Below are 19541 nucleotides of genomic sequence, written 5' to 3' on the forward strand. Positions count from 1 at the left end.
ACAAGGACACAACTACTGTAACTTATTATAAATATTTAAGCAAACACAAATTGAAAAAATGTAGCAGAATGGAAAATTAAAATGTTAATAAATTTATATTTAAGCATCACTTTTGTATAGCCTAGACCCTATATTAAGTTTTCTAAATAATATAAGCAAAGATTAACCAAAAAAAAGTGTCCATATTGGTTATACCAGTATCTGATGTTTATTTTTTCCCCCACCCTTCTGTGAACTCTTTCCCAATGTCACTCTTAGAGTCCTTGAATACTTCAGGCCTTGGGGGAGAATAGTCAGAGACCTGGGGCTAGTGAACAGGCCCCAGGAGGAGAGTAAGAATAAGTCTTATAATCTAGTCCTGGGAGGTAGAGTGGAGTAAGGAATGAAGATTACTCCCATGGCAGGTAACTCAGGATACAGAGGGAAGAATGCAGGTGTCTCTGTTGCAACCCTTGGGAAGCAACTGGCTGTTTTCAGTACCTGGATAAAGAGGGGACACAGGAGAAAATATTGAAGAGGTCAGAGCCATGGCCTCCCTTTGACTATGAACTAAATTCATCAAAGCATCCAGACAAGAGATGACTACTGTAAGGAGCTCTGTGGACATTTGCCCAAATGGGTAAGTACATTCCAGAGATGGAGACAAAGTTATTGGAATCAGACTCCATTTGTCTTTGGTCCATCCAGGGCTTATCTTCTTTACAGTTCTAGTCAAAAGTAGAGGAAATTAAAAAAAAATTTAAAAACTTAAAAAATTAAAAAGTAGAGGAGGGCTTCCCTGGTGGCGCAGTGGTTGAGAGTCCGCCTGCTGATGCAGGGGACCGGGTTCGTGCCCCGGTCCAGGAAGATACCCCATGCCGCGGAGCGGCTGGGCCCGTGAGCCATGGCCGCTGAGCCTGCGCGTCCGGAGCCTGTGCACCGCAGCGGGAGAGGCCACAACAGTGAGAGGCCCGTGTACCGCAAAAAAAAAAAAAAAAAAAAAAGTAGAGGAAATAAGTTGAGTACAAATTGGGCTGGGTTATGTATCAAGGAAGAGGTGAAACCCCAATGTAGAAAGCTTTGTTGCCTAGTACTCCCCATCAGAACATGAGAGAAAAGATTGAACTATTCCATCCTGATTGGACCTCTTGTCTTCTGCTCCACAGTCAGGCAAACTTCTCTCCCAATTGCATCTTTACACCATCAACAGGTATCTTTAATTATTTTTATCCATGTTTAAAAGGCTATTCATACAGTTGGGAAAGAAGGATATGGAGTTACCAAGGTCATATGAAAATAGCACTGTGTCTGTGTTCTCTGGAAGGGGGAAAAGAACAGAGGAGAGGAGTAGGTAAGGAGGGAATACAGTGCCTGTTCCAGAGGCCAGGCATTCTAATATTTCACCTCTGTGTGTGCGAACACACACATTTATAAACAGTTCATTTTAATACATGATGCAACTCTAAGGCAGCTGTTACTCCCTTCCTTTCACAGACTGGCAAACAGGCAATGTAATCTCTCTGCCTTTGTTTTCTAAGTCACAGAGCCAGAAACAGTAGAGTTCGTATTTGCACTAAGTTTGTCTTGCTTCTAATCCATGTTTATTTCACCACAGCAAAACATCTGTCTCAGGAGCTTCAGACCCACCATCAAGATGTCTCTTCCAGGACTTGCAGGCATGTCTCCTGTGTTCAGGTAAGGATGCCCTTATGTGGACTGATACAGAAAATGTTTCTCTAGAATGTTCTAGGTAAGGTGACACAGTTTAGGTGTCACACCTAGTTCAAACCACCACTTAAGATGCCAATTATCAACTTGGTGGATTTTTATTCATATGCTCATATTCTTTGTCCCAGCCTAAAACTCAGTTACAATTCATTGACTAAACTGGGTCTGGCACAAATCAAAGTTAGAAATCTGGTTTTAAGTCCATCACATGAATACTGATTCTTTTATGATGAGATACTTTGACCTTCCCTGATTTTGAGTAATTAGGCCACCATCCTAAACCATAAAGGGACCTATCACAGTATCTTCAGAGAACACTTCAGATATTCTCCCTTTTATGAGATAAAATTGTGTATTGACCAGCGTTCCCAATAAATCCCTGTCTTATCTCTACAATTCCTGGACTTTTGAGGAATCTTCAAAGATGTCCCACATGACAGTGAAACAAAGGAAACCATTCCAATTTGCAGGATGTAAATTTCTGCTCTACTCCCCACCCCATAGTGAACAGTAAGAATTTGGGGAAAAGAAGCTGATGCCATGTGCCAAGAGCGTCACACTTATTTCATTTGTTCTTTATCCTTACCCTTTGCAGTTGATAGTCTCCCCATTTTTAATAAGAAAAAGACTGAGACTTCAAGAGTTTAGGCAATTTACCCAAACATAGGGTAAGATGGTCTGGATGGGAAATCTGGTTTTGTTAGATGGTAAAGCTGATACCCTAAGCTGCTACTGTGGTGCTATCTCCCATCTTTTCCTTTTCTTATCCAAAAGATTCACAGAATCTTTACATTTGATCCCTGAGGAAGTAGTTTCACACATGGTATCACTTATTGGCATATTCAAATACTCAACTCACAGAATTGCTAAAGTCAGAGTTAATATAAAAGAACATCTGTGAACGATTTTAAAGTTCACAGAACTTTAATCATTTTTTTCAATACCTAGTCAATACCTGACCCAGAAGTAAGTAAACTCAAAAATCCTAACATTGTGTGTTGGAGCCTGAATCACAAATCCATGAGGTTACGTAGGGGCATTTCTTATGCTTATTTGCTATGAAAATGTAACTTCTGTTTATATTTTAGACATGAATAATTTGAAATATGCATGGAATTTAGTTGGGGGGAATTCAGTGACTATGTACCCATCCACTCTGGTATAGAGATATAAAAGAAGGCTTTGTAGAGGAGAGATGGTCTGGAATGGGACTTGATGCCTGGGTAAAAAAACCAAGAAGGTGGTGAGATCTCTCAGCAAAAATGTAGCCATGTGAAGAAAGTCACCATGTTACCATGACATGAGTATGGGGAGCCTGACTTGTTGAATCTGAGACTCTAATGGGAAACATGAGGAGGGCAAGCTCGAGACAGGACAAGACCCAAATTATACCCTGTGCCCTCAGCTTCTGAACCCTGAGTATGTATAGCAGTAGGAGCCATTGCTAGACTCTTAGAGGCACCTGAAGGGCAAAAGAACAAGAAGTGGACCAGGCTTTTACAAGTAATGGACAGTGGTTTAGCGCTGATCTCCCTATCTCTTCAAAGAATAGAGACCAAGAAGTATGTGGCCAGTAAGAAGGGTCCTGTTGACTGTTTTCTGTCAGTACATTTTTCTTTAATCACTGTGATCAGATAATGGGCAAATGTCCAGTGAGATTTGCTCATAAAAAGATGCACCTCATCTTTTACCTATCTCAAATTATAGATGATGCCCAGATTCTCAGAAAGTTTTAATAGACTCTGTCCTTAATGTTCCTTAGGACAGTTGACTCTAGCTGTTGACTCTATCTTTCTAACCATGAAATCTGGGCAGCCTTAAATGAGATATTTTCCTTTGAAAAATTAGGTCCTATGCCAGGTATCTTTTAAAGAAATCAATTAGATTCGTCAGTCTGACCAAACCATTATTAAGCCATTAAAGAAAAGGGAATTGTACCTCACTAATATATTTCCCTTAGTAAATTGTCCCCTTAGTAAGTTGCCCCATTATGTTTTGACTTTTAAAAAGTAAGACTTTTAAAGCTTTTCACTATTCTTCAAAACCTGAATATACCCATACATGAAAGAAAATTAAAAGAATGTGTTTTTACATCCAAGGTATATTCCTATAAGAAACACATATTTTAATGAAATCATACCGTATCAATACTTTAATCTGCTTTCTGCCATTCCCTCACTTACTGTAATATGACGTAAACGTTTTACCAGGTAATACATAGCTTTAAAAATATTATAATAAATCTAATTCATTGAATAATGCTTTACTTTTGAACGCATTGATTCTAAATTTTCACTATAAAATCGTGAATTGCAAATAGCTAATCATTGTTACTGATGTTACTCTTTATACAACAAAGAGAAGCATATGCAGGCACTAGGCTAAACACGTTACATGGACTTACATTTAATCGTTGCAGGTAGAACTTTGTGTTTTCCAGTGTAGAAGTCCTCCAACTTGTTCATCCCCTTTGATCCAATAATTTTGCTTTGGGAAATATTTCCTAAAGGAAATGGAAGAGAGCAATTTAGCAGTAGAAATGTTAAGCATACCTGTTTCTACATTTACCAGTGGGTGTTTTCATGCAGTCTCTTTCATAAAATACATGTCAATTTTCAAGTAGGCATTCAGAATTCTTCTTTATTATAGGTTCTGCCAGGATGGAAATAAGATTCCAGTAGTCTACAGTTTCCAGAGGCAATATCTGTTATAGCAGTAAAAATCTAAAACTAAGAGCTCCTGTCCCCTAGCTACTCTAAGCCCTCAAACATGTTCATGTCTGCTTGCTAATAATTCCTGCTTGGTGCCTACTTCTTTCTGGCTTACTGGCATCCCAGGGCTGGAGTCCCTGCACATCTGGCTCTCCATCCCCTTTAGCTCTATGTACCTGGTGGCTGTGGTGGGGAATGTGACCATCCTGGCCGTGGTAAAGTTGGAGCACAGCCTGCACCAGCCCATGTACTTCTTCCTGTGCATGTTGGCTGTCATTGACTTGGTCCTGTCAACCTCCACCATGCCCAAACTGCTAACCATCTTCTGTTTTTGTGCCTGTCACATTGACCTAGATACTTGCTTGACCCAAAAGTTCTTTATCCACTGCTTCATCACGGTAGAGTCAGGCATCTTCCTTGCCATGGCTTTTGATCACTATGTGGCCATCTGTGACCCACTATGCCACACCTCAATGCTCACCCATGCAGTGGTAGGACGTTTGGGCCCAGCTGCCCTCCTTCATGGAGTACTCTACATTGGACCTCTACCCCTGATGATTTGCCTGAGGCTGCCCCTTTACCGGACCCAAATCATTGCCCACTCCTACTGTGAGTACATGGCCGTGGTCACCTTGGCATGTAGTGACACAACAGTCAACAACTTATATGGAATGGGAATTGGCTTCCTGGTATTGATCCTGGATTCATTAGCCATCACTGACTCCTATGTGGTGATTTTTAGGGCTGTCATAGGGTTGACCACCCCTGAGGCTAGGCTTCAAACCCTAGGAACATGCAGTTCTCATATTTGTGCTATCCTTGTCTTCTATATCCCCATTGCTGTTTCCTCTCTCACTCACCGCTTTGGCCATCATGTCCCTCCCCATATCCATATCCTTTTGGCCAACTTTTACCTCCTCATTCCACACGTCCTCAACCCAATTGTCTATGCTGTTCACACTAAACAAATTCGAGAGAGACTTCTCCATATTCTTAAGTCAGGGGCTCAACCCAAGTGACTGTTCTGAATCTATGAGACAGATATTTAGTGATGGCAGGAAAAGGCTCTGACCAGGGAAACCAATGAGATAAGACCCATGCAACCAAGTCTTACCTGAGTTATGGAGAAAAGGGTCTAAGAGGAATGCTAGAATATATTCTGCTTGACCATGGATTTCCTGAAAGGGGAATATCTGAAAGAGGAAATCAGGGCTTGAGTTTTTGTACAATATTCCTTTTACTATTTGACTTCATAAAATTAAGCACAATAGACACAAGCATACAGACCACAAAAGTAGGATCATTTATATCTTTGACTTTTTTGGTGAAGGATTTCTGGTTTCTCTTTGGAGAGAGCGTTTTGCACAATTTCGAGAAGGTAAAATTATAATTTAACACCTTCTTGAAGACAGTTTACAAATTCTGTTCGTAAAGGTCTGGAAAAATTGTGTTGGCAAGATTTTCCAATCCTCGTCACTTGCCCCATAAAAGGTCTTTCGTTGAGAATGGAGGTGATATGAATGTGAGAAACCTTAATATAATATAATGAGACTTGGAATGGGACTCTACTGCTCACAGGAGTTAAAGTCCTCAAGACAGGTCATTCTCCCATTTAAATAGATAACTGGAAATGTGGGCATTTCCATTTACCTCCACATTTCTCAGGAGATGAGTATCCCACATCTCCTCATAATAAAATTAACTACGAGTGGGGAGGAGGAGACATTAGGAGATTCCATTTTGGAGACCCTGAAATAGCCTACATGAAGGACAGCAGCCAAACTGAAGTAAAACGACAGAAGCAAGAAGGTAAGAGTGGGATTATTGACATGAAAGAGGTTGGGTAGAGAACTGAGTAAAGGTGATGAGAATAAATATATTCCCAGTGGTAGATGCAAACCTTTATATAACTTTAGATTTCTTTGGAGAATTCTTAGAGACAAATTATCAAAATAAATGTATGAACTTTTATTATTTATTGATCATAGAAGTTCCATAATGAGATGACTACTTCAGGCTAGAAACCTATAGAAATTTCGTGATAATGCATGAAAAAAACGGAATGAAGCAATCACACTCAATTATAGTATGTCCATTTTAGTTGTAAAATGTTTCAGACTTTAAATTGAAAATGCTCATTTAGCCTCCTCAGTTTACAAACCATTACAAAAATTTAAAAGCTAAGGTGACTTACCTTAGGCTTAAAAGGAATCATCTTCACATTTGAACTTATAATCTAAAGAAGCCAATGATTAAACCAGAGCTAAAATTTAAACCTCATATATCATCAACAAAAAAATGAAGGACTTAGAATATCAGAAATTTTTTCTAAAGTTTGGCTTAATGTCCCTAAGCCAGGTCTAAATTTCTATTTCCTCAGAATCCTATGCCTAAGCCTAAGGTTGAATGGATAACATTTATTAATTTTTTCCCATTGTTTTGGGTTGAAGGGTACTTATTTCCCCATCTCCTTACCAAGGGTCCTGGAGTTCAGTACCAAACCTAAGTCATTTATTGGGGAAACATTGTGTTCTATGAACATAATTTAAATGCCAAATGTAATGTGTCTGCTAGATTTTATTAGGAGTTGATGAAAAGATACCATAAACTTACCAGAGTTAGAAGCTTATTTTACAGAGTTATCTCCTGACCATAACTTGTGCTTTGGAGAAAATGAAGATGATGTTCATGTCTGTCAGTGGCACCAGTGCTGTGAGAGAAATGACAAGGAACCTTTGTCATGGGATAGCTCTTTGGCATTAGCTGAAAAATCCATTTATACTATGTAAAGCAGAGTGTGTGTATGGAGATCCATGGCTCTTAATGTGGACTTAATTGAATTCAAGAGGATTAGTACTAAGTACTTTCTAGCCAAATATCCTCCGAAATGCCACAGTAAGGGGTTCCTCTATAGATGACCTGTTAGTTCTTCTTTAGATCAAGAACAAATACCAATAATCTCCAGTTTCTTTATCTCCAGTCAGTCAATCAATACTGTATGAGGAAAAAGAAGAAAAATACTACCTGTATGTGTGCTCCTGCTCCATCCAGGGACAACCAACCATGACAACACCCAGGCCTATCAGACTCAGGATATGAGGTAAATTATAGATCATATAGTAGAGCATTTAATCCCATTGTCAACTATAGTCATGGCTGAGCCCTTTCATGGTGAACAGGATAAGAGGTAAGATACCCTGGTGAATGCAATATGAGGATGTGACAAATAGGTCCAACAACTGAATATCCATCTTATTCAAAGCCAACACCGTGTTTCTCCTTCACACAAATACCTTTTTCTCTTCTGTTACTTTCTGTTACTGATACTCAGGCTGGAAGTAAAAGACGCTTTCATCATTGCCTTTTTTTTGTTTTGTTTTTAATAAATGTATTTATTTTTGGCTGCATTGGGTCTTCGTCGCTGTGCACGGGCTTTCTCTAGTTGCGACGAGTGAAGGCTACTCTTCATTGTGGTGCACGGCCTTCTCATTGCAGTGGCTTCTCTTGCTGCAGACCACGAGCTCTAGCTCTAGGTGTGTGGTCTCAATAGTTGTGGCGCACAGGCTCAATAGTTGTGGTGTGTGGGCTTAGTTGCTCTGAGGCATGTGGGATCTTCCTGGGCCAGGGCTAGAACCCGTGTCCCCTGCACTGGTAGGCAGATTCTGAACCATCAGGGAAGTCCTCATCATCGTCTTGTGACTCTGCAAGTCTTCATGGAAAAAAATGAAGACTAGAGAACAGTTAAGGGAGGAGGAATCATTATAGCTATTAAAGGGTCTTGTGGCACAGGTAGTTAACTTGGGCTTTGGACTTAGAATAAAGAGCAGAGATGGATCTGAACCACTAATTTTCAGACTTTGGACGTGTTGCACAATCTAAGCTTCAGTCTCCTCTTATTTTTCTTTTATGGTTTTTATTCTTCAATTTGTTAATATGGTGTGTCACATTGATTTGCGTATATTGAAGAATCCTTGCATCCCTGAGATAAATCCCACTTGATCATGGTGTATGATCCTTTTAATGTGTTGTTGGATTCTGTTTGCTAGTTTTTTGTTGAGGATTTTTGCATCTATATTCATCAGTGATATTGGTCTGTAATTTTCTTTTTTTGTACTATCTTTGTCTGGTTTGGGTATCAGGGTGATGGTGGCCTCATAGAATGAGTTTGGGAGTGTTCCTTCCTCTGCAGTTTTTTGCAAGAGTTTGAGAAGGATGGGTGTTAGCTCTTCTCTAAATGTTTGATAGAATTCACCTGTGAAGCCATCTGGTCCTGGACTTTTGTTTGTTGGAAGATTTTTAATCAGTTTCAATTTCATTACTTGTGATTGGTCTGTTCATATTTTCTGTTTCTTCCTGGTTCAGTCTTGGAAGGTTATACCTTTCTAAGAATTTGTCCATTTCTTCCAGGTTGTCCATTTTATTGGCACAGAGTTGCTTGTAGTAGTCTCTTAGGATGCTTTGTATTTCTGTGGTGTCTGTTGTAACTTCTCCTCTTTCATTTCTAATTTTATTGATTTGAGTCCTCTCCCTCTTCTTCTTGGTGAGTCTGGCTAAAGGTTTTTCAATATTGTTTATCTTCTCAAAGAACCAGCTTTTAGTTTTATTGATCTTTGCTATTGTTTTCTTTCTATTTCATTTATTTCTGCTCTGATCTTTATGATTTCTTTCCTTCTGCTTACTTTGGGTTTTGTTTGTTCTTCTTTCTCTAGTTCCTTTAAGTGTAAAGTGAGATTGTTGATTTGAGATGTTTCTTGAGGTAGGCTTGTATAGCTGTAAACTTACCTCTTAGAATTGCTTTTGCTGCATCCCATAGGTTTTGGATCATCGTGTTTTCATTGTCATTTGGCTCTAGGTATTTTTTGATTTCCTCTTTGCTTTCTTCAGTGATCTCTTGGTTATTTAGTAACGTATTGTTTAGCCTCCATGTGTTTGTGTTCTTTACGTTTCCTTCCCTGTAATTCATTTCTAATCTCATAACGTTGTGGTCAGAAAAGATACTTGATATGATTTCAGTTTTCTTAAATTTACTGAGGCTTGATTTGTGACCCAGCATGTGATCTATCCTGGAGAATGTTCCGTGCGCACTTGAGAAGAAAGTGTAATCTGCTGTTTTTGGGTGGAATGTCCTATAAATATCAATTAAATCTATCTGGTCTATTGTGTCATTTAAAGCTTCTGCTTCCTTATTTATTTTCATTTTGGATGATCTGTCCATTGGTGTAAGTGAGGTGTTAAAGTCCCCCACTATTATTGTGTTACTGTCAATTTCCTCTTTTATAGCTGTTAGCAGTTGCCTTATGTACTGAGGTGCTCCTATATTGGGTGCATATATATTTATAATTGTTATATCTTCTTCTTGGATTGATCCCTTCATTATGTAGTGTCCTTCCTTGACTCTTGTAACATTCTTTCTTTTAAAGCCTATTTTATCTGATATGAGTATTGCTACTCCAGCTTTCTTTTGATTTCCATTTGCATGGAATATCTTTTTCCATCCCCTCACTTTCACTCTGTATGTGTCCCTAGGTCTGAAGTGGGTCTCTTGTAGACAGCATATATATGGGTCTTGTTTGTGTATCCATTCAGCAAGCCTGTGTCTTTTGGTTGGAGCACTTAATCCATTCACGTTTAAGGTAATTATTGATATGTATGTTCCTATGACCATTTTCTTAATTGTTTTAGGTGTGTTTTTGTAGGTCTTTTCCTTCTCTTGTGTCTCCTGCCTAGAGAAGTTCCTTTAGCATTTGTTGTAGGGCTGGTTTGGTGGTGCTGAATTCTCTTAGCTTCTGCTTGTCTGTAAAGCTTTTGATTTCTCCATGGAATCTGAATGAAATCCTTGACGGGTAGAGTAATCTTGGTTGTAGGTTCTTCCCTTTCATCACTTTAAGTATATCATGCCACTCCCTTCTGGACTGTAGAGTTTCTGCTGCGAAATCAGCTGTTAACCTTATGGGAGTTCCCTTGTATGTTATTTGTCGTTTTTCCCTTGCTGCTTTCAAAATTTTTCTTTGTCTTTAATTTTTGCCAATTTGATTACTATTTGTCTTGGCATGTTTCTCCTTGGGTTTATCCTGTATGGGATTCTCTGCACTTCCTGGACTTGGGTGGCTATTTCCTTTCCCATGGTAGGGAAGTTTTCGACTATAATCTCTTCAAATATTTTCTCAGGTCCTTTCTCTCTCTCTTCTCCTTCTGGGACCCCTTTAATGCGAACGTTGTTGTGTTTAATGTTGTCTCAGAGGTCTGTTAGGCTGTCTTCATTTCTTTTCATTCTTTATTCTGTTCTGCAGCAGTGAATTCCACCATTCTGTCTTCCAGGTCACTTATCCATTCTTCTGCCTCAGTTATTCTGCTATTGATTCCTTCTAGTGCAGTTTTCATTTCAGTTATTGTATTATTTATATTGTTCATGTCTGTTTGTTAATTCTTCTAGGTCTTTGTTAAACATTTCTTGCATCTTCTCGATCTTTGCCTCCATTGTTTTTCCGAGGTCCTGGATCATCTTCATTATTCTGAATTCTTTTTCTGGAAGGTTGCCTATCTCCACTCCATTTAGTTGTTTTTCTGGGGTTTTATCTTGTTCCTTGATCTGGTATATAGCCCTCTGCCTTTTCATCTTGTCTATCTTCCTGTGAATGTGGTTTTTGTTCCACAGGATGCAGGATTGTAGTTCTTCTTGCTTCTGCTGTCTGCCCTCTGGTGGATGAGGCTATCTAAGAGGCTTTTGTAAGTAAGTTTCCTCCAGTCTCCTCCTCTTAAAAATGAAAGCAACAATAGTAGCTCCTCATGGGTTAATTATAAGGATATAATGAGATAATGAATCTAAAATGCCTGCATAATCCCTGGCACACGAAACACAACTTGTCTTTTAAAAATAGTATTTTATCATGCACTGACAGGCCCATGGGAAGGGTAATAAGTCAGGAAGAGTAACTGGAACAAGTTCCTGGAAAAGCCAAAGAATGTCTGCAATGGTGCCTCACTCGTAAGTGTACTAGTCTCTGCTCTAGAAAACACTCTCTGTCTTTGCTTCTCTACAGAAAATTAGTTATATAAACAGATTCAGCTTTCCTCTGTTCTCTTTGGCTGCCTGGTACCCACTCATGTACATCTGAGGCTTTTTAACTATTGACACCCACCTAATTAGTCTTGTGACAGTAAAAGGCTAAATACCTCTAAATATTTCCTGGCATAACAAGTAAAAAATTAATACTCACAAACTCAGTTGTGCAAAATGTCATTTCCTTCTTTTTTTCACCGGCATCATCCATCCACAATGGGGCTTAGAGTAAAAATAAAATTAAGTTATACAAGATAGCATTTCCAACCAAATCCAATCAACTTTATAAATTGCAATTGATTAAGAAATCCTTAATTTAGGCTAATACAATTTTTAAAACTCCCCCAGGAGTTTTTACATCACCCTCTTCTTTGTGTTAGATTTAAAACCGCAGGGGGGGGGGGGTTCTTACAAGACTGCCACCATGGCAGTTATATGGGAGACAACTAGTTCCTGCTTCCTTTTCTTGGCTGGCCTCGACCCCATATACATCTTGTGCTATAATTATGGTATTTTTTCACACTGTGGCCTGTGGTACGTGACCTCCTCCTACTAGAGTCTCTGATACAGTTGATCCACTGAGATTGCAGTCACACCCCCACAGGACCCTGGCAGAGACTGTCCACTCTATCTTTCTCATACTCATCCCTTTGTCCCAGCTGCGGCACCCTCTGCAAGCTGGCCAAAGTGACCACTCTTATTCTTTCTCTGAGCCAACTTATTTCATCTGTGCCCCCAGATCCGATTTCACACCACTTGGAGTCTTGGGAGCCTCAGCTTAAGAAGGAGAAAGTATGGTCCCAACTAGTGTTCTTCCTCCCACCAGGCACAGACAGTCTTTGTGCCTAACCTAATCTGAAACCAGGAACAGAAATCTGTTCTGCCAGGTCAGATACCCTTATACATTTTTGTCATCTTTTTGGTTCAAAGCTTTTAAATTTAAAAGCCAAGAATTCTATGTCCTGCTAAAGGGGCAACATGCGAGGTCCTGGAGGCACTGGTATCCTTCTATGACTGGATTCTAGAAATGAGAATTCTAGAATTGAGTTTGAGAAATGACTCTGCAGAAGATCTAAAAAGAAAAGCCTAAGATCTGAAGGATCTATAGTTCTAGAAATATTGCCTGACCAGTGCAAATCTTTTTAGGGAATAGTATGGTTGACTGTTTACTTCTGTCTTCAACAAGGAAAACTGACTCACTTGATTCAAATGGAACAAACACCAACAAAATATAAAATTGATTATGGTATTCAGAATTGAGAGCTGGATGAGAATCTTGGCCAGGACTCCTCCCTTTCAAGGAATATTTTTTGGTTCAATCCTTATCTGTTAAAGTTGGGTGGGTATGAGAGTAATTGAGGTGAGACATAGTTAAAGGATACAAGCATCTCACTATGTTCTATAGGCAGATTAGTTGGACAGATATATGATATAGATAAGTAGACAAACCAGTAGATGATCACTCAGGAACTAATGTTATTCTTAATTTGGTTTATCCAAGATTTCTCAGATGCATCCAGTGTTGTAAGGGTATTGTACTGTATCATCTTGGCCAAGCTGGAACTATGTTTCCTAGAATTCCTTTCCCGGTGTGGTTTCTGGTTGGGGCTGGCCAGAAGACATATTTCTGTGATACTGGAAGGCAGAAATGAAATGGCTATTTCTATCATAAAAAGTCTACAAATAACAAATGTTGGCAAGGATGTGGAGAAAAAGGAACCCTTGTACAGTGTTAGTGGGAATGTAAGTTGATGCAGCCACTATGGAAAATATGGAGTTTGCTCAAAAAACTAAAAATAGAACTACCATATGATCCAGCAATTGAACTGCTTGGCATATATCTGAAAAAAAAAACCTCTAATTCAAAAAGATATACGCACCCCAATGTTATAACAGCACTATTTACAACAACCAAGACATAGACACAACCCAAGTGCCCATCAAACCGGCGACTGCATTATATAGATGTGAGACTTTATATATATATGTGTATGTATATATATATATATATATACACATATACATATATGTTGTGTATGTATATATATGAGTATTACTCAGCCATAAATAAAATACTGCCATTTGCAGCAATGTGGATGGACCTAGAGAATATTATGCTCAGTGAAATAAGTCAGGCTGAGAATGACAAATACTGTATAATATCACTTATATATGGAACCTAAAATTAATACAATGAATATATATGCAAAACAAACAGACCCATAGATATAGAACACAAATTTGTGGTAACCAAAGGGGAAAGGGAAAGTGGAGGGACAAATCTGGGTATGAGATTAATAGATACAATTATAGCCATTGTCTTGTAATAACCTATAATGGAGTATTATCTGCAAAAATACTGAATCATTATGCTGTATACCTAACATTATAAATCAACTAATTTTTAAAAATCTGTTGCATTTCTACACACTAATAAACTTTTAAAAAGAAATGGGGGCAAGTCAATCACTGAGACAGAAGAATGAATAAGTGAGGTGGAAGACAGAGTGGTGGAAATCACTGCCACAGAACAGAATAAGGAAAAAAGAATAAAAAGGAATGAGAATGGGCTTCCCTGGTGGTTCAGTGGTTGAGAGTCTGCCTGCTGGGTTCGTGCCCCAGTCCGGGAGGATCCCACATGCCACGGAGTGGCTGGGCCCATGAGCCATGGCCATTGAGCCTGTGCTCCACAATGCAACAGTGAGAGGCCCGCATACCACAAAAAAAAAGGAATGAGGGCAGTCTCAGAGACCTCTGAGACAACATTAAATGCACCAACATTCACATTATAGGGATCCCAGAAGGAGAAAAGTGAAAGAGGGCCTGAGAAAATATTTGAAGAGATAATAGCTGAAAACTTCCCTAACATGGGAAACATTAACTCAAGTCCAGGAAGCACACAGAGTCCCATACAGGATAAACCCAAGGAGGAACACGCCAACACACATATTAATCAAACTGACAAAAATTAAAGACAAAATATTGAAAGCAAAAAGGGAAAAGCAACAAATAACATGCAAAGGAATCCCCATAAGGTTATCATCTGATTTTTCAGCAGAAACCCTGCAGGCCAGAAGGGAGTGGCAAGATATATTTAAAATGATGAAAGGGAAAAACCTACAACCAAGAATACTCTACCCAGCATAGCTCTTGTTCAAACTCAGTGTAGAAATCATAAAGAGGATTCAGCACCACCATACCAGCTTTACAAAAATACTGAAGGAACTTCTCCAGGCAGAAAAGAAAAGGCCACAACTAGAAACAAGGAAATTAAGAGTGGTAAAGTTCACCAGTAAAGGCAAACATACAGGAAAGGTAGGAAACAATCCACACACAAATATATCAAAACCAGCAATTGTGAGGAGAGTACAAATGCATGATATTGGAAATGCATTTGGAATTAAAAGACCAGAAAGTTAAAACAATCTTGTTTATATATAGACTGCTATATCAGCGCCTCATGGTAACCACAAACTTAAAATCTACAATAGAAACACAAAAGAGAAAGCAAACCAAACACAACACTAAAGTTAGGTATCAAATCACAAGAGAAGAGAAAAAAAGAGAGAAAAAAAAGACCTATAAAAACAAAACCCAAAGACCTACCCAAAACAACTAACATGGCAACATACATATTGATAATTACCTTAAATGTAAACATTAAATTCTCCAACCAAAAGACATAGGCTGGCTGAAAGGATACAAAACAAGACCCATATATATACTGTCTACAGGAGACCCACTTCAGATCTAGGGACACATACAGACTGAAAGTGAGGGAATGGAAAAGATATTCCATGCAAATGGAAATCAAAAGAAAGGTGGAGTAGCAATACTCATATCAGACAAAATAAACTTTAAAATAATGTTACAAGAGACAAGGACACTGCATAATGATCATGGGATAAATCCAAGAAGAAGATATAACTACTATAAATATATATGCACCTAACATAGAAGCACCTCAATATATAAGGCAAATACTAACAGCCATAAAGGAGAAATTGACAGTAACACAATAATAGTGGGGACTTTAACACACCACTTTCATCAATGGACAGATCATCAAGACAGAAAAATCAATAAGGAAACACAGGCCTTAAATGACACATTAGACAAGATGGCCTTAATTGATATTTATAGGGCATTCCATCTGAAAGCAGCAGAATACACAATCTTCTCAAGTGTACATGGAACATTCTCCAGGATACATCACATGTTGAGCCACAAAGCGAGCCTCAGTAAATTTAAGAAAATTGAAATCATATCAAGCAACTTTTCTGACAACACTATGAGATTAGAAATCAACTACAAGAAAAAGCTGCAAGAAAACACAAATACTTGGAGGTTAAACAGTGTTGCTAAACAACCAATGGATCACTGAAGAAATCAAAGAGGAAATCAGAAAATACAGAGAAAGGAAAACAAAAACACAACAATCCAAAGCCTATGGGATGCAGCAAAAGCAGTTCTAAGACAGAATTTCATAGCAATACAATTTTACATCAGGAAATAAGAAAAATCTCAAACAATCTAACCTTACACCTAAAGCAACTAGAGAAACAAGAACAAAGAAAACCCAAAGTGAGTAGAAGGAAAGAAATCATAAAGATCAGAGCAGAAATAGAGATGAAGAAAACAAGAGAAAAGATCAATGACACTAAAACCAGGTTCTTTGAAAAGATAAACAGCATTGATAAACCTTTAGCCAGACTCATGAAGAAAAAAAGGGAGAGGGTTAAAATCAATAAGATTAAAAACAAAAAAGAAGTTACAACAGACAGCACAGAAATCCAAAGGATCATAAGAGACTACTATATGCAACTGTATGCCAATAAAATGGACAACCTGGAAGAAATGGACAAATTCTTAGAAATGTACAACCTTCCAAGACTGAACCAGGAATTAAATATAAAATATGAACAGACCGGGCACACGTATTGAAACTGAAACTCATTTAAAAACTCCCAACAAACGAAAGTCCAAGACCAGATGGCTTCACAGGTGAATTCTATCAAACATTTAGAGAAGAGCTAAAGGTATCCTTCTAAAGGTATTTCAAATAATTGCAGAGGAAGGAACACTCCCAAACTCATTCTACAAAGCTATCATCACCCTGATACCAAAACCAGACAAAGATACCACAAAAAAAGAAAATTACAGGCCAGTATCACTAATGAACATACATGCTAAAATCCTCAACAAAATACGAGCAAACAGAATCCAATAATACATTAAAGGGATCATACACCATGATCAAGTGGGATTTATCCCAGGGATGTAAGCGTTCTTCAAATCCACAAATCAATCAGTGTGATATATCACATTAACAAACTGAATAAAAACCATACGATCATCTCATGAGATGCAGAAAAAGCATTTGACAAAATTGAACACCCATTTATAGTAATAATAACTCTCCAGAAATTGGGCATAGATGGAACCTACCTCAACATAATAAAGGCCATATACGACAAACCTACAGCTAACATCATACTCAATGGTGAAAAACTGAAAATTTCCTCTAAGATCAGGAACAAGACAAGGATGTCCACTCTCACCCACTTTTATTCAACATAGTTTTGGAAGTCCCAGCCATGGCAATCAAAGAAGAAAAAGAAATTAAAAGAATACAAATTGTAAAATAAGAAGTGAAATTGTCACTATTTGCAGATGGCATGATACTGTACATAGAAAAATCCTAAAGATGCTACCAGAAAACTACTAGAGCTCATCAATGAATTCGGTAAAGTTGCAGTATAAAAAATTAATACATAGAAATCACTTGCATTTCTATACACTAACAATGAAACACCAGAAAGATAAATTAAGGAAACAATCTGATTTAGCATTGCATCAAAAAGAATAAAATATCTAGGATTAAACCTACCTAAGGAGGAAAAAACTTGTATGTACTCTGAAAACTATAAGATGCTGATTAAAGAAATAGAAGATGACACAAACAGGGAAAGTTGTACCAAGTTCTTGTACTGGAAGAATCAATATTGTCAAAATGACCATACTACCCAAGGTAATCTACAGATTAAATGCAATCCCTAACAAATTACCAATGGCATTTTTTTTCACAGAACTAGAACAAATAATTTTAAAATTTGTATGGAAACACAGAAGACCCTGAATAGCCAAAACTATCTTGAGAAAGAAGAATGGAGCTGCAGGAATCAGGCTCCCTGACCAGACTATACTACAAAACTACAGTCATCAAAACACTATGGTACCTGCACAAAAACAGAAATATAGATCAGTAGAAAAGGATAGAAAGCCCAGAAATAAACCCATGCACCTATGGTCAATCTATGACAAAGGAAGCAAACATCATATGATATCACTTACATGTGGAATCGAAAAAAATTATACAAATGAACTTATTTGCAAAACAAAAACAGACTCACAGACTTAGAAAACAAACTTATGGTTACCAAAAGGAAAAGTTGGGAGGGAGGGATAAATTAGGAGTTTAGGATTAACATATACACACTACTATATATAAAATACATAATCAATGAGGACCCACTGTATAGCACAGGGAACTATACTCAATATTCTGTAATAATCTATATGGGAAAAATAATTTTAAAAAGAATGATATATGTATAAGTACAACCGAATCACTTTTCTGTACACATGAAACTAACACAATGTTTTAAATTAACTATACTGCAATATAAAATAAAAATTAAATTAAAAAAATAAAAACATATGCCAATGAATCAGTGTGGTACATCACATCAACAAGATAAAAACCACCTGATCATCTCAATAGATGCATAAAAAGCATCTGATAAAACTCAACATCCATTCATGATAAGAACACTTACCAAAGTGGGCATAGAGGGAACATATCTCAGTATAATAAAAGCTATTTATGACAAACCCACAGCCAATATAATACTCAGTGAAATGCTGAAAGCCTTCCCACTAAAATCTGAAATAAGATATGCATGCTCACTCTCACCACTTCTTTTCAACATAGTATTGGTCCAAGCCACAGAAAATCAGTAAAGTAAAAGGTATCCAAATTGGAAGGGAAGAGGTAACATTGTCATTATATGCAGATGACATGGTACCATATATGGTCAGCAAGGTAGCAAGATACAAGATTAACATACAGAAATCTGTTGCATTTCTTTACACTAACAATGAAATATCAGAAAAAGAAAGTGAAAAACATTTTAAAATTGCATCAAAAAAATAAAAATAAAATACATAGAAATAAACCTGACCAAGGAGGTGAAAGACTTATATGCTGAGAACCATAAAACACTGAAGAATTAAAAAGAAATGGAAAGATATCCCATGCTCTTGGATTAGAAGAATTAACATTGTTAAAATGGTCATACTACCCAAAGCAATCCACAGATTCAATGTGATCCCTATCAAATTACCCATGACACTTATCATTATTTATTCAAGTTTTGTGAAAAGATCTATATGGAACCACAAAAGACCCAGAATTGCCAAAGCAATCCTGAGGAAAAACAACAAAGCTGAGGCATACCACTCCCAGGCTTCAGACAATACTACAAAGCAACAGTAATCAAACCAGTGTGGTATTAGCACAAAAACAGGCATATGGATCAATAAAACAGAATAGAGAGCCCAGAAATAAACCCACACACCTAGAGTCAATTAATCTTCAACGAAGGAAGCAAGAATATACAGTGGAGAACAGACAGTCTCTTCAGCAAATAGTGCTGGGAAACCTGGACAGCCACATACAGATCAATGAACTTAGCATATTAATTCACACCATACACAAAAAAAATTCAAAATGGCTTAAAGACTTAGATATAAGACATGACATCATAAAACTCCTAGAAGAGAACATAGGCAAAACATTCTCTGATATAAATTGTATGGTAAGTCCCCTACATACAAACCTTCAAGTGCCAAACTTTCAAAGAAGTGAACGTGCATTCAAATGTCCAATCACATAAGTTCACTTGTCTGGCGTACATTGTCATGTGCATGCATCCTGTACAAGTGGTTGTGTTTTTATGTACTTTACAGTACTGTATAGAGTACAGTAGTACAGAATCTTT

At 37.8% G+C, this 19541-nt stretch overlaps 1 protein-coding gene across 1 annotated transcript; it reads left to right on the forward strand.

Moving 5' to 3' along the window:
• Window positions 1-615: 615 nt before the first annotated feature.
• OR52M1 (olfactory receptor family 52 subfamily M member 1) lies at window positions 616-5437 on the forward strand. Its single transcript, XM_027114553.1, has 2 exons — window positions 616-619; window positions 4458-5437. The coding sequence occupies exons 1-2, from the start codon at window positions 616-618 to the stop codon at window positions 5435-5437; spliced, it is 984 nt and encodes a 327-aa protein (XP_026970354.1).
• The last annotated feature ends 14104 nt before the right edge of the window (window positions 5438-19541 follow it).

Source organism: Aethalodelphis obliquidens, unplaced genomic scaffold (genome assembly GCF_003676395.1).
Source record: "Aethalodelphis obliquidens isolate GAN/ISIS:26980383/991018 unplaced genomic scaffold, ASM367639v1 scaffold14, whole genome shotgun sequence".
NCBI classification, from domain to species: Eukaryota; Metazoa; Chordata; class Mammalia; order Artiodactyla; family Delphinidae; genus Aethalodelphis; species Aethalodelphis obliquidens.